The sequence below is a fragment of the Rhinatrema bivittatum genome, chromosome 8 (genome assembly GCF_901001135.1).
Source record: "Rhinatrema bivittatum chromosome 8, aRhiBiv1.1, whole genome shotgun sequence".
Taxonomy (NCBI): Eukaryota; Metazoa; Chordata; class Amphibia; order Gymnophiona; family Rhinatrematidae; genus Rhinatrema; species Rhinatrema bivittatum.
In genome coordinates, this window is record NC_042622.1 from 6,996,580 (window position 1) to 7,017,587 (window position 21,008).

The 21,008-nt window shown below is 46.2% G+C and overlaps 1 protein-coding gene across 9 annotated transcripts in view; it reads right to left on the reverse strand.

The window, feature by feature from the left end:
- Positions 1-21,008, reverse strand: part of ZBTB46 (zinc finger and BTB domain containing 46) — a 319,443-nt gene that overhangs the window by 240,699 nt on the left and 57,736 nt on the right. For 6 of the 9 annotated variants that reach the window (XM_029614419.1, XM_029614418.1, XM_029614417.1 and 3 more), the window contains exon 2: positions 5,332-5,458. The exons of the other annotated variants lie outside the window; for them this stretch is intronic. In XM_029614419.1, the coding sequence (XP_029470279.1) occupies positions 5,332-5,334 (3 nt within the window). In that variant the 5' untranslated portion in view covers positions 5,335-5,458. The remainder of the gene's footprint in view (positions 1-5,331; positions 5,459-21,008) is intronic. 9 annotated transcript variants of the gene reach the window in all.

A 21,008-nucleotide genomic window follows, 5' to 3' on the forward strand; every position in this document is an offset into this window, starting at 1 on the left:
TGTCTGAATCAGGATGACGTGATTTGACAGGCGTACCTGAAAAGCCCTGAGAGCATATCGCATTGCTCGAAGTTCTAGGAAGTTTATTTGATGTTTGGCTTCCCCTGGAGACCAAGACCCTTGTGTCTGTAGATTGTCCACGTGGGCTCCTCACCCGAGGTTGGAAGCATCAGTGGTGAGAATGAGTTGAGGATCTGGCACTTGAAAGGGCAGTCCCTGGAGGAGATTGTTGCGATCTTTCCATCAGGCGAAAGGCAGACTGAGTGAGTCGGTGATGTGGACAATGGTCGACAGAGGCTGAACAGCTTGAATCCATTGTGACCTCAGAGTCCAATGCATGAGCCTCATGGCCAGACGGGCCATTGGTGTGACATGGACTGAGGACGCTATGTGTCCTAAAAGGACGAGGAATTGGCGAGCTGTTGCTGTATGCCGAGTCTGCAACTGGTGAGCGAGAGACACGAGGGTTAGCGCTCGTTGAGGTAGAAAGGCTTTTGCCTGCAAGGTGTCCAAGTCTGCCCCAATGAACGACAAGGTTTGAGATGGGACTAAATAGGATTTCTCGTAATTGACGAGAAATCCTAGAGAAATTAGAGTGTGTAGGGTCAAATCGAGGGACGACCGAGCGGCTTGCTGGGTTGGAGCCCTGATTAACAGTCGTCTAAATAGGGGTAGACTTGAACACCTTCTTTCCTGAGAAAAGCTGCGACAACCACGAGACATTTGGTAAAGACTCGTGGTGCCGATGCTAGGCCGAACAGAAGCACGCAGTATTGATAGTGCTTTGGGCCTACTAAAAACCTGAGGTACTTGCAATGAGCTGGAGTTATCGCAATGTGTGTGTATGCGTCCTGAAGGTCCAGAGAGCAGAGCCAGTCTCCTCTTTGCAGAAGAGGTAGAAATGAGCCCAAGGTTACCATCTTGAACTTTTCTCACTGTAGGTACTTGTTGAGAGTACGTAGGTCCAGAATTGGACGAACTCCCCTGGATTTTTGGGGGATCAAAAAGTACCGGGAATAGAACCCTAGGCCTTGCTGTGAGAGTGGGAAGGGTTCTATTGCTCTTAACTGGAGAAGAAGGGAAACCTCCTGCTCCAGGACAGAATGGTCGGATACTCTCCACGCTTGCAGAGGTGGTGAGTCTGGTGGAAGAGCAAGAAAGTTTAGGTGGTAACCCTGAGCAATGATTGCTAGCACCCATTGGTCGGTTGTGATTGATTGCCACATGCCGTGAAAGTGGCACAATAGACCTCCCACTGGTATGCTTGGCAGAGGAATCAGGCTGCTGCTCTCCAAGTGAAAGTCAAAAACCTGAAGCAGGCCCTGGCTGGGGAGCTGCTTGCGGCTTTTGCTTTCGGGCCTGGCGAGGCTGAGGTTTTTGAATAGGCCTCGTAGTTCGGGACCTTGCTGGTGGAGGATAGTACTTCCTTGGACGGAAGAATTACTTCTTAAGAGTCCTTCCTAAAGGGCTGTCTTGAGGGGAAGTTTGAAGGTATCGATGAGAGCTGTTTAAGGGTCTCATGATGGACCTTTAATTCTGCCACTATTTGCTGGATCTGTTCACCGAACAGATTGTCTCCTACACATGGTAGGTCAGATAGCCTGTCTTGTACTTCTGGGCGAAAGTCAGATTTGAGCCAGGCCCATCGTCTTGCCGAAATGGCAGCTGCAGACACTCTAGTAGAGGTGTCGAAGATATCGTAAGCTGTTCTTATATCATGCTTTCCTGCCTCAAACACCTTGTTGACAAGGATTTGAAGCGGTTCTTGGAATTGGTCAGGCAGGGTTTCAGAGAAGTCCTATATCTGCTTGAAAATGACCCTATTGTATTGGGTCATATACAGCTGGCAAGCAGCAATTCTGGAGAAGAGCATGGCCCCTTGGAACACTCGTCTACCAATATTGTCTAGGAACTTGTGTTCCTTAACAGGAGGGGTAGATGAGTGAGGCTTCGTCCTTTTTGCTTTCTTTTGAGCCGATTCTACCACAACTGAGTGGTGGTCGAGCTGAGCTTTTTGAAAGCCGAGGGCTGACTGTACTAAATAGGTAGTGTCAGCTTTTCTATGGACTGGGGCAAAGGATCCAGGGTTTTCCCAGTTCTTTTTGAGGAGGTCAAGAAGAACTTGATGAATGGGAATAGAAGTGATCACTTTAGGGGCATCCAGGAATTGGAGGAGCTCCATCATCTGGTGCCTATCATCCTGCTCGATCTGAAGCTGAAAAGGGACCAACTCAGACATTTCCTTCACAAAATTAATGAAAGAAAGGTCCTCTGGAGGAGAACGCTTTCTACTTTCAGTAGGAGAGGGAGGTGAAGGTAAGTCATCTGTGTCTGAAGAAGTATCATCACCCCAGGTGTCATAAGGATCAGCAGACTGATCTGTACTATGAGAAGGGGGTTGGATACCCGAAGGCCCCAGCTGAGGCTCCGAGAAAATCGAAGGAATCGCCGGGGGCATCGTGGACGGCCTGGAGGGCATCAGTGCCGGTATCGAAGACATCGATGGCACCGATGTACATATCGCCCTCGATGAATGAATCGGTGGCGAGGGACGAATTGGCATCGATGGCTGAGGCAAAACTCCCGAAGGAGGAATGCGGAACGGTGTTTCTCCTCCCGATGAAGCTGTCAACAGGGAGCGCACCGGAGTCATCGGAGACCTAGGAATCACCGGTGGAAGGGCGGTCATGAGAACCTCCATCCGGGATAGCAGCGGTGCCAGCACTGCTGCAATCGGATCTGTGACCGGTTCCCCTCCCAGTGCCGGAGGAACCTGGAGCCATTGCATCGCCTTGTCGATAGCCTCCTGGACCAGCCGGTCCAGTTCTTCCCGGAGACCTGGAGCAAGCAGCCCTGGCTCCGTGACGGAAGAGGGAGGCGGAGGCACAGTCGGAGGGACCACCTTTACAGGCGGAATCACGACTCCCAAACCCCGATCTGGTGAGGGTGGCCTCGATGTCCCGGTCGCAGGAATGGTCGGTGCCATTCCTGGACGGGGCTTCTTCGATGGTGGCTCGGACGGTGGCGAGGTCGATGATTTCGCTCCCTCGACGGTCCGAGACTTACAATGCCGATGGCAGTGTTTCTCCCTACGATCCCCTCGATCTTGAGGGGGAGTAACGGGAGTCGATGGCAGTGAAGACGTCGATGGCAGACGGTCACCGGACGGTGGTCGATGCTGGTGCGACTTCGACGGTGCCGGATCCGATGACGTCGATGCAATGGACGGCATCGGGGTGTGAGCACGGAAGAGGAGTCCCATCTTCTCCATTCTGGCTTTGCGACCTTTTGGTGTCATGAGGGCACATTTGGTGCAAGTCAGGATATCATGCTCACGGCCTAAACACATTACACAGACTCCATGAGGGTCTGTGATAGACATGATACGAGTACAGTCCAGGCACCGACAAAACCCCGACGCCATGGCCATAGAAAAAAATCGAGCCGCGGTACGGTCGACGGCCAGTAGGCCACGAGGGCCAAACTCGACGGTAATCGACGAAAAACGGTCAAAAAACTTACCGGAGTACCGCGGCCTGAGAAAAGTTAGAGGAGGGACCCCTGTGAAGCAATTTAAGTTTAATTAACTCCGTGAGGAAAATTGTCAGGAATCTCTTCAGAGCTCCTAAACCGCGAGGCTACTGCTGCGCGGAAAAAAGAAGACTGAAGGGGGACCTCTGCTGGCTGCAGGGTTGGTGCCATGCTGGGCATGCCCAGTAGGGGCCAGTCAAAGTTCTGGAAACTTTGACAGAAGTTTTCCGTGATTGGGCTCCATCTTGATGATGTCACCCATATGTGAGGACTACCATCCTGCTTGTCCTGTGAAAAACAAGTATTCTACACACTGGAGCAATGTAGATATTAAATAATGTTGCCAATAGAGCTGATCTCTGGGGCACCCCAGCTGCCATATGAAACCAAGAGGACACAGGGCCTTGCCTAACTTGGTACTGTCTCTCAATTCAGGCTGTGAACCAGGAAAACCAGGGGTCAAATTCCACCAACACTCCTTGTGACCTCAAGCAAGTCATTTCACCCTCCATTGCCTCAGGTACAAAGTTTAGATTGTAAACCCTCTGGGGATAAGGAAATATCTACAGTACCTGAATGTCATCTGCTTTGAAGTGACACAATAGGCAGAACAACATTTATAAAAAAAAAATCCAAGTATGAAGAAAACCACAGTAATACAGATCCAGTAGTCCTACTTTCTGACAATCAAGAGAACAAAATCCAATGGTTAACCATAGCAAATGCAGCAGAGATGTCATAAGAACATAAGAAGTGCCAAGCTGGGTTAGACCAATGTCCATCGAGCCCAGCATCCTATCTCCAACAGTGGCCAGTCCAAGTCACAAGACCCCCATTAGTTGATCTATTTCTTGTATCACAATGATGATTAAGTGCTGGTTTTATCGTCTACTTTGATAACAACTGTTTATGGTATTTTCCTTCAGGGCTTTGTCCAATACGTTTTTGAACCTCACCATGTTAGTTGCCTTCACTACACCCTCTAGCAACAGATTCCATAGCTTGATTGTGTACAGAGTGAAAAAAATATTTCCTATGATTTGTTTTAAATTTGCAGGTTGCTAGTTTCATGGGGCATCCCATTGCTTTAGTATCTGAAAAGGTAAATAAGCATCCTTTGTTTACTTCTCACTCATGATTTCATAAATTTCAATCCTATACCTTCTCTATCATCTCTTTTCCAAGCTAAAGAGTCCTAATTTGTTTAGTTGTTCTCCATAAAGCAGCTTTCCCGTTCTTTTTAACATTTGTGACGCCCTTCTCTGTAACTTTTCTATGTCCGCTATGTCTTTATTGGAATGCAGCAACCAGAACTGTACCCAATACTGAAGGTGCGGTCGCACCATGGATCTCGACAAGGGAATTATGATATTCGTATAGGAAGAGAGTACAAAACTCCTAACATTCTGTTTGCCTTTTTCACCACCACACACTGAGCCAAAGCTTTCAAGGTATTGTCCACAAGGACTCAGGTCTTTTTCCTAGCTGGCGATTCCTAACATGAAATTCAGCATAGTGTACTTGGAGTTGGGATTATTTTTCCCTACATTCATAACTTTGCACTTGTCCACATTAAATTGACTCTACATTTAGCTCAGTCTCGTAGTCTCACAAGGTCCTTCTGCAGTTCTTCACAATCTGCTGCTCTTTTAATGACTCAAAAATATTTTGTCATCTGCAAATACGGTCAGCTCACTCGTCGCTCCTTTCTCCAGATCATTTACGAATATGCTAAATAGCACAAGTCCCAATACAGACTCCCAGGGCACTCCACTGACCTGTCTCCATAAGAAAACTTACCATTTAGTCCTTCCCTCTGTTTCCTGTCTTTTATCCAGTTACCAATACACAACAAGACACTGCCTCCAATCCCATGACCTTCCAATTTCCTTACGAGTCGCTCAGGCGGGAATTTGCCAATTGACTTCTGAAAATACAAGTACACTATAATCAACTAGTTCAACTTTGTCTGAAGGTTTATTTACATCCTCAAAAACATCCAGTAAATTGGTAGGGTGAGACTTCCCTTTGCAAAACCCATGTTCATTCTTCCCCAATAAACCATGTCTATTTATATGGTCAGTAATTTTGTTTTTTTTATTAGCTTCAACCAATTTGCCTGCACAAGCGTCAGGCTCAGCAGTCTATACTTTCCTGGATCACTCCAGAGCACTTCTTAAAAACTGGCAGCACACTGGCCACTCTCAAATCTTCTGGAACCGTGGCTGTTGAAAATACTAGATTGCAAATCACCAGAAACAGGCCTGTAATTTCATTTTGAGTTCCTTTAGAACTGGGATGAATACCATCCAGTCGCGGTGATTTGTTATTCTGTCAATCTGAGCTATTATATCCTCCAGTTTCACAGTGATTCATCAAGTAGCTCAGTCATCACCATCAAAAAATATTTCTGGTGTGGGTATAACATACTCCTCAGAAAAGACAAAAGCAAAATAATTATTTTTTCTATATTTCCTTGTCCTCCCTGACCACCCCCCCCCCCCCCCCTTTTACCCCTTGATAATCTAGTGGCCCAACTGTCTCCCTCAAAAGCTTTTTGCTTCAAATGTACTTTGAAAAGTTACTTGTTTTTTCCTCTGACAAGCTTCTTTTCAAATTCTCTTAGCTTGCGTAATTACATTTTTACATCTAACTTGCCTGGTCTGGGCCTCAAGGATGGTAATTTTTTAACAGTATCCATGCCTCCTATAAGCTTAACCTTGTACTTTGTGCCTTTAAGCTTTTTTCTCACAAATTTTCTCACAATATCCCTTTTTATAGTTAAATACAACTGCAGTAGTTTTTCCTTAGTATTTGCCCTCCAATGATTACATCAAATTGCATCACTGTTGCCAAGCAGATCTACCTTTATCCCTTGCACCAGGTCCTGCATTCAGCAAAATTGCTTACCTTGTAATAGGTGTTATCCCAGAACAGCAGGATGTAGTCCTCACATATGGGTGACGTCACTGACTGAGCCCAGCGCGGGAAATCTGTCAAAGTTTCTAGAAACTTTTGACCGGCCGTGTGAGGCCACCGAGCATGCCCAGCATGCTATGATATTCTCTGCCACAGGTGTCTCTCTTCAGTCTAGTATGTAGCAAAAGAGTTTAGTAGATTAAATCATAACAAGATATGAGCCCAACTCTGCGGGGTGGCGGGTGGGTTCTGTGAGGACTACATCCTGCTGTCCTGGGATAACACCTATTACAAGGTAAGCAATTTTGCTTTATCCCAGGACAAGCTAGTCCTCACATATGGGTGAATAGCAAGCTAGAGGCCGAGTCCTTTTGTCGTGAAGTATTGTTGTTGAAAAGGGATCAGCCGGAGATCACAGAAGATTGGCTGTGGAAGGAGTTGGGATTAAGCTGGAAATAAATTCTGTAAGACAGATTGTCCATAGGCCGAATCTTGTCGCCCTTGCTTGTCTGGGCAGTAATGAGCTGCAAAAGTGTGAAGAGAACTCCATGTTGCTGCTTTACATATGTCAAGGATTGGCACTGAACGGTAGTGTGCTACTGAGGTTGACATTGCTCGTACTGAATGCGCCTTTACTCTCCCCTGGAGAGGGAGGCCTGCTTTTTCATAACAAAATTGTATGCAATCTGCTAGCCAATTTGATAAAGTATGTTTACCCACTGCTTTACCTGGTTTGTTTGGGTCGTAGGATACAAACAGCTGTGTGGATTGTCTGTGTATTGCAGTGCAGTCTATATAAAAAGCTAGTGCACGCTTACAATCCAAGGTATGCAAGGCTGTTTCTCCTGGATGGGAATGAGGCCTTGGAAAAAATATGGGTAAATTAATGGATTGGTTCAAGTGGAATTCCGTAACTATCTTGGCAAGGAATTTTGGATGAGTACGGAGAACCACCTTGTCATGTAGGAACATCATATAGGGTGCGTACGTGACAAGTGCTTGTAATTCACTAACCCTTCTAGCTGATGTAATGGCTATGAGGAAGATAGTTTTCCAGAATCTATGGGTTCGAAAGGAGAACGCATGAGTCTTGTTAGTACCAAATTCTGATCCCATTCTGTGACAGGTGGTCGAATTGGTGGCTTAAGATGAGTTAAACCTCTCAAACCTGCTGACGAGAGGTTGTGTGGAGATAAGTGCATCTGCTATCTTGTTATGGTATGCAGAGATTGCACTTAAATGTACTGTTCCATTGCTCCAAGTTATTTATTCCTTGTTAAATGTAAAAGCACTCGTATATGCTAGTTATTGTTATATTTGTAAACCGAAGTGATATGTAATTTCTTACATGAATATCAGTATATAAAAGTGTTAAATAAATAAATACTCTTACAGATGAAGTCTGGAGACCAGATTCTGAAAGACGGTATAAGTAGTCTAGTAGCGAAGTTGTGGGGCAGGTGAAAGAATTTATGTTCTTTTCGGAGCACCACAAAGTGAACCTCTTTCATTTAGAAGCATAGTTCTTTCTTGTGGAAGGTTTAGATAGTAGAAAAACTAGGGGGCACTCCATGAAGTTAGCATGGGGCACATTTAAAACTAATCGGAGAAAGTTCTTTTTTACTCAACGCACAATTAAAATCTGGAATTTGTTGCCAGAGGATGTGGTTAGTGCAGTTAGTGTAGCTGTGTTTAAAAAAAGGATTGGATAAGTTCTTGGAGGAGAAGTCCATTACCTGCTATTAAGTTCACTTAGAGAATAGCCACTGCCATTAGCAATGGTTGCATGGAATAGACTTAGTTTTTGGGTACTTGCCAGGTTCTTATGGCCTGGATTGGCCACTGTTGGAAACAGGATGCTGGGCTTGATGGACCCTTCGTCTGACCCAGTATGGCATTTTCTTATGTTCGTATGTTTACGTGAAGCTATAAGCACTTGAGATATATTGTATGAAAGATTGAGTGGTTGCAAGATCAAGCTTTCAACATCCATGCTGTCAGGGATAGGGACTGAAGGTTGGGATGTCGCAACCGACCCCGAGTTATGAGAGTGGGAGCTACTCCCAGTCGAATTGGATCCCTGACAGAGGTCTAGCAGTGTGGGGAACTATACTTGTCGAGGCCAGTAAGGGGCTATGAGTATCATGGACCCTTTGTCCTGTTGTAACTTCACTAGAGTTTTGGTTATGAGTGGTATCGGAGGATACGCGTATAGTAGGCCTGAGCTCCAAGGGTGAGCGAAAGCGTCCTTGGATGGCTGATTGTTCTGTTTGTGAAGAGAACAGAATTTGTCCACTTTGTGATTCAGATGTGACGCAAAGAGGTCTATTGTTGGTTGTCCCCAACTCTGAAATATCCTAGTCGCTACTGCAGGATCCAGGGACCATTCGTGTGGTTGGAATTGAAGACTGAGTCGATCCGCTACTACATTGTGAATGCCTGCGAGATAAGTGGCTCATAGGAACATTGAGTGGTTTAGGGCCCAGCCCCAAATTTGTGCAGCTTCTTGACAAAGGAGATACGAGCCCGTACCTCCCTGTTTGTTGATGTATCACATGGCTACTGTGTTGTCTGTTTGGATTAGAACAGTCTTGTGTGAAAGGCAGTCCTTGAACGTATAGCTCGAAGTTCTACAAAATTGATTTGATATGTTGCTTTGAGTTTTGTCCAAGTCCCTTGAGTGTGGAGATTGTCTATATGAGCTCCCCATCCCAAGGTGGTTGCATCTGTAGTTAAAGTTATCTGTGGGACTGGTTGTTGAAAGGGTAGGCCTGTGCACAGGTTGTCTTTGTTCGTCCAAAGTAGAGATGATCTTAGTTGGTGGGTCACTTGAATTGGATAATGTAGTGGTTGAATGGCTTGAATCCATTGTGATCGTAAAGTCCATTGGGCAACTCGCATGGCAAGCCTTGCCATTGGTGTGACGTGAACTGTGGAGGCCATATGACCTAGCAGTATCAGAAACTGATGGGCTGTGGTCTGTGTTTGTAAGGAAATGGAATTTGCTAGTAGAATGAGGGCATCTGCACGATCTATAGGTAGAATAGCCTTTGCTAGATCTGTGTTCAACTCTGCTCCTATGAAGTGAAGCAGATGAGTTGGAGTGAGATGGGATTTTTGATAATTGATGAGAAATCACATGGAGTGAAGTAGAGCAATTGTTCGAGTGAGAGAAGTTATTGCTCCTTGTTGAGATGGACTCCTTATGAGCCAGTCATCTAGATATGGGAAAACATGGACACCTTCTTTGTGCAAGTGTCCTGCTATGACTGCTAGACATTTGGTGAAGACTCTGGGAGCAGATGCAAGTCCAAAGGGTAGAACTCTATATTGGTAATGTTGATGGTCTACCGTGAAGCGCAGGTACTTGCGATGAGGAGGGTATATTGGAATGTGAGCATAAGAATCTAGAAGATCCAGAGAACAAAGCCAATCTCTTGCTTGAAGTGGAAGCATGGTGCCTAAAGATATCATCCTGAATTTTTCTTTCAGAAATTTGTTGAGATTTCTGAGGTCTAGGATGGGACGTAGGCCTCCAGTTTTCTTTGGAATGAGGAAGTATCGGGAATAGAATCCTCTGCCCTGCTGTGTCCGGGGCACTGGTTGTATGGCCCTGGATCTCAGAAGGGTGGATAATTCTGCTTGTAATTGATGCAGTTGAGAATTTTGTCATGGGCAGGAAGTTGGTGGAAATTCTGGAGGAATTGAGGTGAAATTTAGTTTGTAGCCTCGAGAGACTATGGAAAGTACCCATTGATCTGATGTTATGTTTTGCCAATTTGTGTGAAAATGAGATATTCTTCCTCCCACCGGTAGATTTGGCTTGGGATTGCAAGGTTGGGTCTGTTCTCTGGTCTTTGTTTCAAAAGCCTGTTGCAGGGCTTGTCTGTGCAGGAGGTTGTGGACGAGCAGGCCTGGATGCATTGTGTAGGTCTGCTGGACCTATCCCTAGAAGTGTGGGGGTAGTATCTGCGTGGCCTGTAATAGGAACGTCTCATATCTCTTCGTGGAGGACGACGAGAAGACTGAGTAGCAGGCTCTTGAGGGGTTTGAGATAGCTGACGTAGAGTCTCAGTGTGGTCCTTAAGCTGTTGTACAGCTTCTTGAATTTTGTCCCCAAACAGATTGTCACCAAGACAGGGCAGGTCCACAAGTTTGTCTTGTACCTCAATTCTGAGGTCGGATGCTTTGAGCCAGGCCCATCTGCGAGCAGTGATTCCAGCTGCTGCTGTCCTGGAAGCAGTCTCAAAATTATCATCGACTGCTCTCACCTCATGTTTGCCTGCCTCCAGTCCCTTTGTTATTACAGCTTGTGCAGGCTCCTGGAACTGGGTGGGTAAGGAGGTTAAAAACTCTTCCATCTGCTTCCAGAGGTTCCGCTGGTATTGAGTGATGTAGAGTTGATAAGCAGAAATTTTGGTACTTAACATGGAACTCTGATAGACTTTTTTTACCTAGTGTATCCAGGAATCTGTGTTCTCTACCAGGTGGGATGGATGAGTGTGGGCACACACGTTTAGATTTTTTCTGTGCTGACTCCACTACTACAGACTGGTGTGGTAATTGCTGTTTGTGGTAGCCTGGAGCTGGTTGGACTATGTAAGTAGTGTCCACACGTTTGTTCACTGCAGGAGTAGAAGCTGGGTGTTCCCAGATTCGTTTTTGGAGATCTAGTAAAACCTCATGTACTGGTACCGCCAGTACTTGTTTGGGTGGATCCACAAACTGTAAAACCTCAAGGGTTTGTGCTCTTGTGTCTTCCTCTGCTGTAAGTTTGAATGGAATTGAGTCAGACATGTTTTGTATGAATGAGGAGAAGGAAAGATCCTCTGGGGGTGACTTCTTTCTTTGATCAGGAGAAGAAGGGTTAGACATGAATTCCTCTGAAGAAAAATGAGAGGGTTCATCATCCCAGGAATCTTCAGAATCTTCTCTATAAGGTGATTTTGGCATTGGTTTAGGTGGGACATGGAGTCCTGAAGGACCTGGCTGTGGGTCATCGATGGAAAATCCTGCAGAAGTAGTATGTGGCCTAGTAGATGGTAAATTATCGATCACATTTTGGTACCTTTGTAAAAGGCGTCGATAAAAGGCCTCATCTTGAACTTATGGAGGTTCCAATGCCGGTTGCCCCGATGGTAGCGGGGATGCTCTCGATGTTGTGGTCGGTGGAAATGGCACAGATGGTATTGACATCAAGGGACTCGATGGAATATGAGCAAAGAGTGATGTGGATTGTGTCCCGAGCCTTGGTGTAGTGGTTATGAAACCAGTCGAAATCCTCAGCGGCAAAAAAGGCACCGTCATCGGTGGTACCACTGGCATCGGTACTACTGGCATCGATGTTGGAGGCATCGGCATCGACACAGACAGTGTCGGCATCGACGGAACCGGAATATTTTGCTCTTGAAGAGCTTGCAGGACCGCTTGTCTTATTAATATAGACAATTCCGGCTGTACAATTGGTGAAGTCACCGATGTTGTACGCGGTGGTGGTACGGAGGTGTCCATCAACGAAGTGGTTGGAATCAGCGAAGACGAAGGCCCAGGCATCGAAGGTGCCGGTGTTTCCTGTTGTCGGGGCCGCTTTGGCATCAATTCGTCCTGGGACATCGATGTAGAAGATGACGGACGTCGATGTCGATGTTTAGATTTTTGGTGTTCTGCCGATTTAGTCGATAGTACCGACGATGGTGAGGACGGGTGATCACTGGATCCATCCGGACACAGTTTTTTAAGTAAAGCCCTTTTTGTCGCTCCGGCCGGAGACGACCTCGATGATTTCGAGGGAGAAGGGATTAACTGAAGTTGAAACAGATGTTCCATCTTCTCTTGTCTGGCTTTTCATCCTTTTACTGTCATTTCTGCACATTTGGGGCATGTACTGACATCGTGTTTTTCTCCGAGGCAGAGTACACACTCCAAATGCGGATCAGTTATCGACATATTCCTATTACAAAACGGGCACTTTTTGAATCCCGTCGCCATTTTGGAATAGACGGCCGTCGATGGATGCAAGTGTGAGGAAAGGGATTCCTAGAAAAATATGAGAATCAAGGGAATGGTACTCACCAGCCGGCGAGCTTGAGAACTCCTATGAGAGAGAATATCAGCAAAATTGAAAAATATTGACTTTTTTCAGTCACAAGAATTGCGAAGAACGCAAAGGCTCTAGTCCCGCGATGCGAACGGCAGCGCGGAAAAGCGAAGATGATGAACCCTGAAGAGAGACACCTGTGGCAATGTATCATCGGGTCACGCTAGAGAGATAACGTTCTTGGATGGAATAAATGATAGCTTTATGGAGCAATTGGTTCAGGAACCGACGAGAGAGGGAGCAATTTTAGATCTAATTCTCAGTGGAGCACAGGACTTGGTGAGAGAGGTAACGGTGGTGGGGCCGCTTGGCAATAGTGATCATAATATGATCAAATTTGATTTAATGACTGGAAAAGGAACAGTGTGCAAATCCAAGGCTCTCGTGCTAAACTTTCAAAAGGGAAACTTTGATAAAATGAGAAAAATTGTTAGAAAAAAACTGAAAGGAGCAGCTACAAAAGTAAAAAATGTCCAAGAGGCGTGGTCATTGTTAAAAAATACCATTCTAGAAACACAGTCCAGATGTATTCCACACATTAAGAAAGGTGGAAAGAAGGCAAAACGATTACCGGCATGGTTAAAAGGGGAGGTGAAAGAAGCTATTTTAGCCAAAAGATCTTCATTCAAAAATTGGAAGAAGGATCCAACAGAAGAAAATAGGATAAAGCATAAACATTGACAAGTTAAATGTAAGACATTGATAAGACAGGCTAAGAGAGAATTTGAAAAGAAGTTGGCTGTAGAGGCAAAAACTCACAGTAAAACCTTTTTTAAATATATCCGAAGCAGAAAGCCTGTGAGGGAGTCAGTTGGACCGTTAGATGATCGAGGGGTTAAAGGGGCACTTAGAGAAGATAAGGCCATCGCGGAAAGATTAAATGATTTCTTTGCTTCGGTGTTTACTGAAGAGGATGTTGGGGAGGTACCCGTAATGGAGAAGGTTTTCATGGGTAATGATTCAGATGGACTGAATCAAATCACGGTGAACCTAGAAGATGTGCTAGGCCTGATTGACAAACTGAAGAGTAGTAAATCACCTGGACCGGATGGTATACACCCCAGAGTTCTGAAGGAACTAAAAAATGAAATTTCAGACCTATTAGTAAAAATTTGTAACTTATCATTAAAATCATCCATTGTACCTGAAGACTGGAGGATAGCAAATGTAACCCCAATATTTAAAAAGGGCTCCAGGGGCGATCCGGGAAACTACAGACCGGTTAGCCTGACTTCAGTGCCAGGAAAAATAGTGGAAAGTGTTCTAAACATCAAAATCACAGAACATATAGAAAGACATGGTTTAATGGAACAAAGTCAGCATGGCTTTACCCAGGGCAAGTCTTGCCTCACAAATCTGCTTCACTTTTTTTGAAGGAGTTAATAAACATGTGGATAAAGGTGAACCGGTAGATATAGTATACTTGGATTTTCAGAAGGCGTTTGACAAAGTTCCTCATGAGAGGCTTCTAGGAAAAGTAAAAAGTCATGGGATAGGTGGCGATGTCCTTTCGTGGATTGCAAACTGGCTAAAAGACAGGAAACAGAGTAGGATTAAATGGGCAATTTTCTCAGTGGAAGGGAGTGGACAGTGGAGTGCCTCAGGGATCTGTATTGGGACCCTTACTGTTCAATCTACCTTATAAATGGCCTGTGACCGACGGCCCGCAAATGCGCAGTAGAGCGCAGCTCTACTGCGCATGTGCGGGCAAGGATGTCGATCAGAAAAAAAAAAATGGCGGTGGGGCCGCAGGAGCGGGAGGAGAAGCAGCGGCGCCGCGCGCGCGCGCGCGGTTGCCGCTGCTTCTCCTCCCCAGATCTGCCGGCAGATCTCGGGGGGGGGGGGGGGGTGTCACTCCCGCGCCCCCCCCACCGAGATCTGCCGGCAGGAGCGGGAGGAGAAGTAGCGGCACCGCGCGCGCGCGCGGTGCCGCTACTTCTCCTCCCCAGATCTGCCGGCAGATCTCGGGGGGGTCACTGCCGCGCGCGCGGGAGTGACCCCCCCGAGATCTGCCGGCAGGAGCGGGAGGAGTTAATGGAGCCGGGTGAGGGTTGCGGGAAGTCGCGCTTACGGCGCCGGGAGGAAATGGAGGTGGGTGAAGGGAGGGACTGAGTGGGAGGGAGGGAGAGGGGGACTGAGTGAGTGGGAGGGAGGGAGAGGGGGGACTGAGTGGGAGGGAGTGAGGGAGAGGGGGGACTGAGTGAGAGGAGAGGGAGGGTGGGGGGGAGTGGGGGGGGGGGGGGGGTGAAGAGTGAGGGGAGAGAGAATGAGGGGGAGGTGAGAGACAGAGGGATGTAGCCCGTTTTAACGGGCTTTACGGCTTGTATATTTATAAATGATCTGGAAAGAAATACGACGAGTGAGATAATCAAATTTGCAGATGACACAAAATTGTTCAGAGTAGTTAAATCACAAGCAGATTGTGATAAATTGCAGGAAGACCTTGTGAGACTGGAAAATTGGGCATCCAAATGGCAGATGAAATTTAATGTGGATAAGTGCAAGGTGATGCATATAGGGAAAAATAACCCATGCTATAATTACACGATGTTGGGTTCCATATTAGGTGCTACAACCCAAGAAAGAGATCTAGGTGTCATAGTGGATAACACATTGAAATCGTCGGTTCAGTGTGCTGCGGCAGTCAAAAAAGCAAACAGAATGTTGGGAATTATTAGAAAAGGAATGATGAATAAAACGGAAAATGTCATAATGCCTCTGTATCGCTCCATGGTGAGACCGCACCTTGAATACTGTGTACAATTCTGGTCGCCGCATCTCAAAAAAGATATAATTGCGATGGAGAAGGTACAGAGAAGGGCTACCAAAATGATAAGGGGAATGGAACAACTCCCCTATGAGGAAAGACTAAAGAGGTTAGGACTTTTCAGCTTGGAGAAGAGACAACTGAGGGGGGATATGATAGAAGTGTTTAAAATCATGAGAGGTCTAGAACGGGTAGATGTGAATCGGTTATTTACTCTTTCGGATAGTAGAAAGACTAGGGGACACTCCATGAAGTTAGCATGGGGCACATTTAAAACTAATCGGAGAAAGTTCTTTTTTACTCAACGCACAATTAAACTCTGGAATTTGTTGCCAGAGAATGTGGTTCGTGCAGTAAGTATAGCTGTGTTTAAAAAAGGATTGGATAAGTTCTTGGAGGAGAAGTCCATTACCTGCTATTAAGTTCACTTAGAGAATAGCCACTGCCATTAGCAATGGTTACATGGAATAGACTTAGTTTTTGGGTACTTGCCAGGTTCTTATGGCCTGGATTGGCCACTGTTGGAAACAGGATGCTGGGCTTGATGGACCCTTGGTCTGACCCAGTATGGCATTTTCTTATGTTCTTATGTTCTTATGTGGCAGAGAATATCATAGCATGCTGGGCATGCTCAGTGGCCTCACACGGCCGGTCAAAGGTTTCTAGAAACTTTGACAGAAAGATTTCCCGCGCTGGGCTCCATCGAGGACGTCACCCATATGTGAGGACTAGCATCCTGCTTGTCCTGGGATAACATTGAGAACTAGATCTAGTATAGTTCAGTCTCATGACCAACTGCTGCATGAAGCAGTCATTGATAGCACCTAGGAACTGTGCTTCCCTTGTATGTACTGATGTGACACCCAATCATACTCTAGAAACTGAAGTCTCCCATTATTATTGCTGGGCAGACTAGATGAACCATTTTGGTTTTTGGCCATCATTCGCTATGTCACTAACCAATATAATCCCTATTAGCATTTTGCAGTCTGTTTCCTCATCATGGCCAGGAGAGCTGTAATATATCCCCCACTACTATGCTCTTCCCTTTTATCCTTGGAATTTCTATCCCTAAGGATCCCAGGGTGCAGTTTGTTTCCTGCAAAACTTTTATCCTGCAAGGTTCTACCCCATCCTTAATTTTACCTGCCTGGTCATAGCGATATCGTTTATACCCCACAGGATCTCACTGGTTATCCTTTTTCCACCAGGTCTCAGATACCTATTATGTCTACCATCCTTTCGCCAAAAACAAATAGAGAGAGATACTGCACATATTTAAGTACTGGATGTTATGTGAATTTTGAATCGTGGAGTTGCCGTACTGATTTAAAAAATGTATCATATTTTGACTGTGTGGATTCTTCATAAAGTTTGACTACCATCCTTTAGCACCATACATTATAATTCTCCAGTCATATTTTTCAGATTTCTGGCAATCAGATACATTTTAAAGTAGTTTAATTTATATTTCTATTTTATATGTACCCACAACCTGATTATCAGATGATACTTGCAGATAGAGTCACTTTTATCTGCATTCTTTGTATTTAAATACATCTGTGGTTTTTTAGCTTTTACAACCAATTTGCTTTAAGGACATTCTAACTAACTTGGTTTACCAGTATCCTTTGAGGATACCTCCAAGCTACTGAGCAACTATAGGCCTTCCCTCATGTTCTGGTTTAAAAGCTACTCTATTAAAAATTAGCACCAGCAGCATAGTTCCACTCTAATCAAGGTGGAGGCCAATATGTCAGAATAGGTTCTCCCTTCCCCAGAAAGTTTCCCAGTTCCTCACAAACCTGAAACCTCTTCCCTATACCGTTGTCTCATCCTCGCAATGAAAGTCTGGCACTCAGGCTGCATATGGAATGGGAAGCATTTCTGAGACTGCAAACCTTGAAACAAACCTTCAGATACCTGAAAGGTTTTAATGATGCATGGACTTCAAACTTTTCCATTGGAAAGAAAGTGCAAGTTTGCTTACCGTAAACTGTGTTTTCCGTAGATAGCTGTCTGGGTACATGCTCCGTGCCACTAGGTGGCAGAGCTCTCTAAGATCACAAAAGTCTTTTAGTGAGGTGTTCCTTCTTGTATCTTCCCGCGTTTCCCTGTCAAAGCAAGACTAGATGCAATGCCGGAACTGTCCGGGGGACTGATGAGTCAGCATGGCTAATTCATCTACTATCTTCGGAACACACCGTTTACAGTAAGCAAACTTGCTCTTTTCCCATAGATAAGCAGCATGAATTAGCCATGTTGTTTGGGAGTTCCCAAGCTGAAGTATTGAGCGCATTTCTTAAATAATATGTCCATGATGAAGTGAGGTAAAGCGCTCAATAGAATAGAATATAGGCGGACAGTTCTTATGCGGCGGTTTGCTGTGCTGCAGAGGTGCCCTTTCTGAGAATAGTCCGTCCCATGAGTGCATCATCAGCAGCCTTTTTATCCAAATAGTAGTGGGATGTGAACGTGCGCAGTGATGACCAGGTGGCTGCCTTACAAATGTCCAGGAGAGGTACTTCGTGGAGGTGAGCAATTGAAGCAGCCATCACACGGACCTGATGCGCCTTGGGAGTGGCGGTTAAGGTCTCTGAACGCTTCTGGTAGCAGAACTAAATGCAGTTCGAGATCCAGGACGATAGTGTTCTCTTGGACACAGGGAGTCCTGGTGCATTCGGGTTGAAGGAGAGAAAAAGCTGCGAGGCTCTGTTGGCAGAATGAGTGCGCTTTTTCTAGTAGGCTAGCGCTCGCTTACAGTCTAACAAGTGGAGTCTTCGCTTGCTCTCTTTTGCATGAGGTTTTGGGTGGAAAGTTGGGAGGGTGATGGTCTGGTTGATGTGGAATGCCGAAAACACTTTTGGTAGGAAATTAAGATGCGTATGCAGCATAACTGTCATGGTAAAACTCAAGGTAAGGTGGGTAGTGAACTAAGGCTTGTAGCTCGCTGATGCGCCTTGCAGAGGTGAGGGCGACTAAGAAGAGCACCTTCCAGGAAAGGTACCTGGGATGACAAGTGTCCAACTGTTCGAAGGGTGGTAGCATGAATTGTTCCAACACTATGTTGATATCCCACGGTACTGGTGATTTTCAAGTCGGGGATCCAGATATAGGACACCTTTCATGAACCAGGAGACGAGGGAATGACAAAAGATAGATTCCCCATTGAGAGGAGTGTAGTAAGCTGCTATGGCACTAAGTTGCCCTCGAAGCGGGGCAGTGGTGAGGCCCTCCCTGTAGAGTAGATTAAGATAATCCAGGAGGCGTTCTGGTGGACAGGTGAGTGGATCTGTTCCCTCGGCCGAACACCATGAAGTATAACGTGACCATTTTCGTTGGTAACAGTCTAGTTGATGGCTTTCTGGAGGAGACAAGAATACTTGAAGTTGAGGAGAAATGTTTTGGCTTTGGAATATGAGCCTTTCAGCGATGAATGAAGTGGGTGAAGCAGTGATCCTCCTTCTTGGGTAACAATTGAGGGCTGTTGCCCAGGGGGATCGGTTTGTGTGTCGATAGTTGAACTAGGTAGCTGTACCACGGTTGTGGTGCCCATGCTGGAGCAATAAAAATCAAATCTGCTTTGTCTTCGATGCACCTCTGGACTGTGCGAGAGATGAGTGGTATTGGAGGGAACGCGTAAAGCAGACCTTGCAACCAATCTATGAGGAACACGTCCTGTGCTAGCCGGTGGGGACTGTGGTACATCGAGCAAATCAGTTTGACCTTCTTGTTGCGTTTTGTTGCAAAGAGGTCGATCCAGGAAAGACCCCAAGAAGAGAAAATGTTATTGGCCTCATCCTGATGTAGTTCCCATTCATTTGGGTGAAAAATTCTGCTTAGTTTCTCTGCTCTGGAATTGTTGATTCTGGTTAAGTATGTGGCTTGCAGGGAGATTTCCCCTGTTGTGTGCCCATTCCAGGATCTCAACTGCTTCTCTGCAAAGACTCCAGAAACCTGACCCTCCTTTATGTAAAACATTGCAACCTGGTTTGTCTGTGTGGATCATGACCACCTGGCCTCAGAGGATCTGCTCGAAGGTTTGAAGGGCACTGTGGATGGCCCAAAGTTCCAGGAGGTTTGTGTGCTGGCCCCGTTCTCGCTGGGACCATAACCCTTGAGTCTGTAGGCTGGTGAGATGGGTTCCCCAACCCATGGGGGAGGCATCTGTGATGAGCACTGTCTGATGTCAAGGGGATCGTAGAGGTGAGCCCATCAGTGCCGGTGGTGTTAGCCACCACTGTAGGTCTATCTTCATGCTGGCTGTCAGAGCAATAGGAGTGGACAGTGGACGAGGAACTGAGTCCATTGAGTCTTCAGGCCCCATTGTAAACGGCGCATATGTACTCGCATATGCGGGACGACATAGATGGACACTGACATGTATCCCAGAATGGTGAGAATTTGGCGGGCTGGAGCTGATGTACTCTCTAAGAGGCAACTGGCCAGTGTGGCCAGAGCAAGCGCTCAAGGCTGTGGCAGGAAGATTTGTCCTGAATGGTGTCGATGTGGGCTCCGATGAATTGCAAGGTTTGAGTAGGTTGCAAGTTTGATTTCTCGTAGTTTATCAGAAGGCCTAGATTGTCTAGGCAAGATATTGTATGGAGTAAATTGTCTCGCAGGATAGACTGGTTGGGGGCTTTCATTAGCTAGTCGTCCAGGTAAGGAAATATCTGAAACCCCTGTCGACGGAAGTGTGCCACCGCTAGATATTTTGTGAAGACTCTGGGGACAGAGGAGAGGCCGAATGGAAGCACTTTGTACTGGAAGTGTCTCTCGTTTGCCTGGAAACAGAGGTAGCGCCAGGACTAGGGATGCATTGGTATATGGGCATATGCATCCTTTAAATCTGTATTGAAGGAAAGGAAGGATGGATTTGAGGGAAGTCATTTTGAATTTTTCCCTCTGCAGGTATTTGTTGAGAGAGCATAAGTCCAGGATTGGCCAAAGCCCCCTGAATTTCTTGGGAATGAGGAAGTATTGTGAATAGCATCCCTGCTGAAGTTGCGATGGAGTTAATTCTCGTATGCACTGTTGGAGTAGCTGGTTGATCTCTTGAAGAGGTGCCCGATGTGCAGTATGATTTTTTGGGGAACTAGGTGCGGCGGGGTTGGGAGTGATAATAAATTGAGAGAATAACCCTCCTTTATTATGGTTAGGATCCAAAGGTCGGATGTTATGCTGTTCCAGGCTGGGAGAAAATGGGACAGCCTGCCCCCTACAGTCTGCGCCGGTAGCAGTGGTAACGACAGTCGAGGATCCGCCAGTTGCCGAGGTTGGCGAGTTGCGCAAGGGCATTGGCATGGCCCGTGTTGTTGGAAAGATTGCTGGCGGGTGGAGGCCGGTAAGATGAGTATGGCCTATACGTGCGTCAAGGGTAACTGAACTTCCGGTACGAGGCGAAATGGCGTCGAGACAATGGATCTTCGGACGGGAAGATCAAGGACAAGACAGCCACTTTCTGTTCTTTAAGTTTCGCCACAGGCTCATGGAGACTCGCTGCTATGGCATTAGCGGTAGCCTTTGCCTATGTCTCAAAACCTTCGTAGACTGAATGAAGGTGTCGAAAGCCCTGTTCCATATCGTGGAATTCTTGAGGGAGGCGGGCTTTTGATGACCCCTCCTGTAATAGGGGTTTTAGGGATTGATATGTGTGCCTGAGCTTGAGACCAACATGGAGACAGCAACTGACCC